Source organism: Pyrus communis, chromosome 7 (assembly GCF_963583255.1).
Source record: "Pyrus communis chromosome 7, drPyrComm1.1, whole genome shotgun sequence".
Taxonomy (NCBI): Eukaryota; Viridiplantae; Streptophyta; class Magnoliopsida; order Rosales; family Rosaceae; genus Pyrus; species Pyrus communis.
In genome coordinates this window covers 23,934,771-23,942,744 of record NC_084809.1, presented here as the reverse complement: position 1 = coordinate 23,942,744, position 7,974 = coordinate 23,934,771, and the positions used below count along the sequence as shown (strand labels likewise).

Sequence of the window (7,974 nt, the reverse complement as noted above, 5' to 3'; positions counted from 1 at the left end):
GTTAGCTGGCTAGCTAGTGTACTGGAATGGAGCAGCTAAGTTTTGACCAAGTAAAGGATATGAGCAGATAATACTGAAATGCTAGATTGCTTGGGAATTTATATACTTGTCCATCCAGCTCCAGGTACTACATAATGGCCTCTCGAGCTATCGCCGTGCCCCAAAAATTGGTCTGCAATATACGTACGTGCCCTAGAATTTATGTTGATATGGACCTTTAAGATTAATATGTTAATCTTTATTATAATTTGGGTTTGACGCTAAACCTTTATCTTTTTGTGCGGTAGTGGGTTCTTATTTAAACAACGAGGGATAATGCTAATACACTTAATTATGTCTTATAATTAAGAAGGCGTTGATTACTGTTTTGTAATCTTCGAAGTTCCAAAAATTCTGATGTAAGGAAAACCCTAGCTTAGATTATTTTATTCCCCAATTGGTTCGTGGATATTGTTGCTGATCAAATTCTGTATGGAAAAAAATATAAGGGGTGCCACTGTTGGAAACTGATATAAATATAAACTTGTTGTATAACAAGTATCCCAGATTACATTCATGCAATTTATATACGATACCTGGAGCAGTCATCCTTCTTTGTTGAAATGCAATTCTTCTACTTGTTTAAGACCTTATGTTCCAAAGGTGATAGAACCCTATAATCTCAGAACAAAACTTCACAAGTAGGGAATTGGATTATATATACACAGATTTCATCTGATTTCCATCTATCGTGGAAATCAGTTACTGCAGTTGTTGGCAGTTTTCACCAAGCAATGGATAAGCATTTGCTGCATGTTATCCACGTATCCTTACTTTTAGGAAGTAGTTTTACACGCTTACAACTCTTTAGTCAGTTTGTAACATATTGGCAACATAGATTTATATACTTATAATGTTAGCCAAGTCCAATTAGGTATCCAACATTCTCCCACATGGACACAGACTAAACATTATAATCAAAGTCATGCCCTTTCACAACACTGATACCTCATGTGATCACATCAAGTTTCACGCATACTAACTTCCTTTCAACTACTATAATTAATTTAAATATTTGAACTCCAGAAAATCATGTGTTTATAGACAACACAAGCACCCTGAAACCACAAATACTTAAAACTAATATGTAGAAAGAAACTTTAGACTTTTCAATGAATTTATATTCCTTCATTCATTCAAAACAGTCATTTCATGGATCAACTTTGGACGTTCCTGATGCATTCATTGAATTGCATCCCTCGAATTATTCATGTCCAATCATCAAGACACTAGAATACACATATACATGCATACAGTCAGCAACTCAGACAACCAATAGGCTCAACAAGCGCATATGATTCAGTAGGTCTTGATAGTGAACAACATAAATAACATTCGAAGCCATATTTGAAATATACATGTGACTTACATCAAGTTTTTCTCACTCCCACACTTCAGCAGATTCTAGAGATTCAAGCACTCCCATCTTAGAGACATGATCCTTGAATACTCCTACTGCCAATGCCTTAGTCAAAGGGTCAGCTATCATTGAATTTGTTTCAATATGCTCAATCGTGATTTCACCCTTTCTCACATGTTCTTTCACTGATAGATATTTGATGTCCATCAACCTTGTTGCCTCAGACTTCTTGTTATTCTTAGAGAAAAATACTGCAGCTTTGTTATCGCAGTATATGGTTAGTGGTCTCGAAATTGAATCAACAATAGCCATGCAGCTGATTAAATTTCTTAACCACAAACCTCTCTTGGTAGCTTCAAAACATGCTATGAACTCGGCCTCCATAGTTGATGTGGCTAACGCCTTTTGTTGAGCACTTTTCCATGATACAGCTGCTCCTGCCAAGAAAAACAAGTAGCCACTCGTGGATCTTCTGTCATCCACACAACCTGCAAAGTCAGCATCTGTGTAGCCAACTAGTTCCAAGTTCTCTACTTTCTTGTAAACCAACATAAAGGATTTTGTCCTTTGCAAGTATCTTAACACTTTCTTGGCTGCAACCCAATGTTGTTCACCGGGGTTCGACTGATATCTTCCCAACACACTAATGGAAAATGCCAAATCAGGTCTAGTGCAGACCTGTGCATACATCAAGCTGCCTACTAGAGACGCATAAGGCTTATTGACCATGCTTTGTCTCTCAATTTCATTCCTCGAACATTGAGACTTATTCAACCTGTCTCCCTTTCCCATTGGTACTTCTCCATTAGCACAAGTTTGCATATTGAATTTGTGCAACACTTTTTCAATGTACGACTTTTGTGAAAGTCCCAACAAACCTCAAGCCCTATCTCTTTTGATCTCTATACCAAGCACATATGATGCATTTCCCATATCCTTCATCTCAAAGGTCTTAGACAATAATCTCTTAGTTTCAAGCACAAGATTAAGATCATTGCTTGCCAAGAGAATATCATCTACATAAGGCACAAGCAAAATGAATCTTGATCCAATGACCTTGAGATAAATACAATCATCAATCTTATTCTCACAAAACCCAAAAGAAGTTACCTTTTCATCAAATTTCAAGAACCATTGTCTCGAGGCTTGTTTTAGACCGTACAACGATTTGTTCAACTTACAAACCATGTTCTCCTCGCCTTCTTTAATGAAACCAACAGGTTGTTCCATATAAATATCTTCCTCCAAATCACCATTCAAGAAGGCTGTCTTTACATCCATCTGGTGCAGTTCAAGGTTGTAATGAGCCACAAGAGCGAACACAATCCGAAGTGAATCTTTAGTCGATACCGGAGAAAACGTTTCTGAGTAGTCTACTCCCTCAGTTTGTGTATAGCCCTTAGCCACCAGCCTGGCTTTGTGCCTTTCAATTCTTCCAGTCAAATCCTTTTTAGTTTTAAACACCCATTTACACCCCACTACCTTGATATCATCTGGTGCATGAACTAAAGTCCAAACGTTGTTTGTTTGCATGGATTTCAGTTCATCACTCATTGCTTCCTGCCACAATTCAGATTGCAAACTACTCATAGCTTCTTGATAAGTAACAAGATCATCTGATATGCCTTCATTTAGTTCCACTTCTTCAAGGTACACAAAATAATCATTAGGTATTGCTGACCTCCTAACTCTTTGCGGCATCACCCTTCTTTCATTCACAGATACTTGCATTGGTTGGCTAGTTGATGCATGCGATGGAGTTGAGGTTGCATTAACATTTGTAATGGATGAGTCAACGTTTGCAATGGGTATACTACTTTGCAAATTAAAATCTTCAACTTGAAATTCCACCACAGATGGCTGTGAAACAATAAACTCCCCGTAGCTTTTGCCCTCACATATATCACCTTGCTCTTCAAATTCCAAAACTATTGCTGCCTGAAAATTACTCGATGCTTCCGTTTCTTCAATAAACTTGGCAGCATTAGTTTCAAAAATTCTGTTTGGGAGATTTGACGCATAAAATCTATAACCTTTTGATTTATTAGGAAACCCCACGAAGTGACATGAAACTGTCCTTGAATCCAATTTCTTCTCAGTAGGGTTATACATCCTAGCTTCCGCATTACAACCCCAAACATGCATGTGATTCAAACTTGGCTTTCTCCCTGCCCATAATTCAAAAGGAGTTTTGCAAACTGATTTGCTTGGAACTCGGTTCAGTATGTAGTTCGACATTTTCACGGCTTCACCCCATAAAAACTGTGGAAGTGTTGAACAACTCATCATGCTTCTTACCATTTCAATCAGAGTTCTATTTCTCCGTTCAGCCACGCCATTTTGTTGTGGCGTGCCTGGGGTAGTGTACTGTGCTTGAATACCACACTCCTCCAAGTATAGAGCCAAAGGCCCCTTAGATTGACCTGCCTCAGTGTACCTGCCATAGTATTCACCTCCCCTATCGGACCTTAGAATTTTAATGGACAACTCCAACTATTTTTCTACTTCAGTTTTAAATAATTTGAAACAATTCAACACTGAAGATTTTTCTGAGATCAAATATAGGTATGAAAACCTTGAATAATCGTCAATAAAAGTCACGAAATAAATGTTTCCACATATTGTTTTAGTTGGGAAAGGTCCACAAACATCAGAGTGAATAATCTCTAATAGTTTTTGACTTCGAACTGAAGTCTTTTTCGTAGTTTTAGTCATCTTCCCCTTAAAACACTCAATGCAGTTTTCGAAATTTGAGAAATCCAAAGCAGGCAAAATTTTATCCTTAATCATGCGATCCATTCGTGCTTTGGATATGTGCCCTAATCTCCTATTCCAAAGCATGGAAGATTTTTCATTCAAAACAAGTCTTTTAGTTGATGTAAATGATTCAGTATTAAAACAAATACTTTCATTGCAAACCGAACAAAGCACTTGCCATAATTCATTAACTAGAAAACAGACTCCAAGCACAACTCTTGGATTATTCTTCATGTAAATCCTGACACTTTCATTGTCTCCATCGAAAGCAAAGCTAGTTTTTACAAGTTTCGAAACTGAAAGTAAATTCCTTCTAAGTGAAGGTACATATAAAACATCAACTAAATCTAAAACAAAGCCACTAGACAACTTGAGCTTGAGGTCGCCTATTGCTTCCACAACCACTTTATTCCCATTGCCAACATAGACTTGAAATACTTCATTTCTTGTTGTTGTACCTCTTCTTGTGAAACCCTGCAACGAATTGGTGATATGAACCGAACAACCAGTGTCAAACCACCAAGAATTTGGAGGGACTTCAACAAGATTAGATTCAAAACACACAAAGATTTTGACTAAAATACCTTTCTTAGTTTTCAGATCTTTGAGTTTCTCACAATCCCTTTTCATGTGACCAGTTCGTTTGCAAAAATAGCACCTTATGTTGTCCATTATATCCTTATAATTCTCAGGTCCTTTGGAGGAGGATGCAGTCATGATAGCACTATTATTGGAGGTCAGTTTTTAGGAGCCTTACCAGAATGAAAAAATGGTTTCTTCCCTTTGTCAGCATGCACAAAGTTTACTGCAGCATGATTGACATTGCGCCTAAGCCTGCATTCTTCTTGAGCAGCAATTGAAATCAGTTCATCCATGGACAATTTCTCTTTCTGAGTACTGTAAGTAACCTTCAACTAATCATAACACGAAGGCAGAGAAGTTAGTGCCATGTGGACCACAAAAGCCTCATCAACTGGAACGTCCAAGTCCTTCAGTTTGGCTGCAGTATTCACCAACTTCAGAATATGCTCTCTAACACCCTTTCCTTCATCAAACTTCAGAGATGTAAGTGTTGTCATCAATTCTCCCATTTCAGCCTTCTTAGATTCCTTGAATTTTGCTCCAATGGCATCAAGAAAATCTCTCGCCTTATCACTTCCAGTAACACCACCTCTAACAGTATCGCTCATGGTTCTTTTCATAACCATTAGTGACATCCTGTTAGCCTTCTCCCATTTCTCATGCTTGTGCCTTTCTTCTACAGTTGAGGCATCTGTCAGTGCAGCAGGTTCATCCTCACGAAGTGCAAGATCAAGATCCATTAGTCCCAGCAAGATCTCTATATCTTGCTTCCATTTCTTGAAATTGCCACCACTTAATGGTTCGACAGATGAGAGACTGAGAGCAGACGAATTCGCTGGAGCAGTCATAGAAATGTTAGTTACAAATAGATTATGCAGTTACTGCTGCAAGTTTACATCGCACTTTTGAGTGAAAATCATAAACTGCCTTCCATATTGCATATATTGGCCATAATATTCCACAATCGCAATGATACATCAAGTCTTTGGACTAGACAATTGCAAACTTTTATAGGGAATGATTCATACAATTTATTAACCTTCATGCAATTTATATATATTTCCCTTTTGAGAAATATATGAACATGCTATGAATCTTTTAAGACCCCTTAATAGCCACGAAATACAATAACAATATTCACTTTGATGAATATCAGGAGTACATCAAGTACTGCACTACTCGAGAGATATATAAAATACATTTCAAATATATCATCATACATTTATCATAATAATAAAGCAGTAAAACGAATCTGGGACTTGTTCTTTGGCTCTGATACCAAATGTTGGAAACTGATATAAATATAAACTTGTTGTATAACAAGTATCCCAGATTACATTCATGCAATTTATATACGATACCTGGAGCAGTCATCCTTCTTTGTTGAAATGCAATTCTTCTACTTGTTTAAGACCTTATGTTCCAAAGGTGATAGAACCCTATAATCTCAGAACAAAACTTCACAAGTAGGGAATTGGATTATATATACACATATTTCATCTGATTTCCATCTATCGTGGAAATCAGTTACTGCAGTTGTTGGCAGTTTTCACCAAGCAATGGATAAGCATTTGCTGCATGTTATCCACGTATCCTTACTTTTAGGAAGTAGTTTTACACGCTTACAACTCTTTAGTCAGTTTGTAACATATTGGCAACATAGATTTATATACTTATAATGTTAGTCAAGTCCAATTAGGTATCCAACAGCCACAACCGACTCCTCTAATACTTCAATTCACATTCCTCAGCTATATTTTGGTGTTGAAGTCGCATTTGAAAGCTTGAGCGTGATAGTCTCACTCATTCTTTTATATTATAACACGTATGTGTTTGGCTAGAGTTTATACGTTTAAGAGTTCATTTGATAACCAATTTGTTTCCATTTTTATTTTCACTTCTTTTTTAAATTGAAAACTAAAAACATATTTGGCAATTATTTTAAATACTAAAAACCAAAATGCGAAAGCTACGCTTTTTAAAGTTTTAAAAATTCTGAATTTCAGTTTACTGATTTTTTTTTGTTTCTATTTTATGTTTTTAAAAGTATTTACAGGACATACTTTAAAAGATTAAACACATAAATGGTTATCAAACCGACAATTAATGTACATGATATGTACACCAAAAGCTTCTGGGGCATCAGGAAACACGTTCCTTGAAGAGAAAGAAACAGAATGCAATTAGTTTACAAATACTTGCGTAACAACGAATCCTAACTAAGAGGGTATTCTCCCCAGCGACAACCGGGAAGAGACAATTTCGGACCGAATAAGAACAAGTAATACTTGTATAGTCCCTTGGTGAGAATGTTAGCTGGGTAATCGACATATTGTATGTAATGAACTTGATGAGAACCCAATTGGATTCGCTCACAAACAAAATGATAATCAAACTTAATATGTTTAGTGCGGGCATATATGAAACAACGAATTGGCAATCACGTAAATGTTACTTGGGTTATCATAATAAATAATATTGACATAAACTTGGGAAAGTCAGAGAAGACAATGCATGGTCTAGGAACAAACACGAGCAAGATATTACTCGAACAAAGCAGCAAATTCTGAATTTCAGTTTATTGGTTTTTTTTTCAGTTTCTATTTTATGTTTTATAAAAAAAATTAAAAGTATTTACTAGACAAACTTTAAAAAACTAAACACTCTAATGGTTTTCAAACCGACAACTAATGTACATGATACACACACACACACACACACACACCAAAAGCTCTTGGGGAATAAAGAAACACTTTCCTTGAAGAGAAAGAGAAGTAATACAATTAGTTTACAAATACTTGCATAACAAGGAATCCTAACTAGTGAGTTATCCAAGCCAAGCTCTTGGGACATTTTCATTTTTTTTTTTTCTTATCTAGGGCTGCTGGGGTGATGGTTTTGAACGTATCGACTCCCATCTATACTTTCTTTGCTTCAATCAAGTCTGGATAGGAAATGGGAAACGAGCAGTGCCCAAGAATTTGGAAGGCTCGAAGTATCTGTTTCCAGACGGCAAAGCCCGGTACTTTCTACGTCATTTTTTGGGCGACATACAAACAATGCGGTAAAGGCAGACTAACACGACTCGGGTGAGGACTCAAGTGATGTGGACGACGAGATGAGGGACACGCTTAGGGTTAATCTAACTATAAAACGACTTTGTTTTGGGGTTAAGGTATTTCGATTCGGTTCAATTCAGTTTTTGAACCATTAAAATCGAAATCGAACCAATAGTT

The 7,974-nt window shown here is 36.7% G+C and overlaps 1 protein-coding gene across 1 annotated transcript; it reads right to left on the bottom strand.

Annotated features, from left to right (window-relative positions):
* Window positions 1–1,420: 1,420 nt before the first annotated feature.
* On the bottom strand, window positions 1,421–2,191 carry LOC137740701 (secreted RxLR effector protein 161-like). The gene has a single exon (XM_068480532.1). It carries the CDS (start codon window positions 2,189–2,191, stop codon window positions 1,421–1,423), a length of 771 nt encoding a protein of 256 aa, XP_068336633.1.
* Window positions 2,192–7,974: the final 5,783 nt, after the last annotated feature.

Coding starts and splice junctions, on each gene's coding strand:
- LOC137740701 (XM_068480532.1), bottom strand. CDS start 2,191: ATGGGAAAGGGAGACAGGTTGAATAAGTCTCAATGTTCGAGGAATGAA.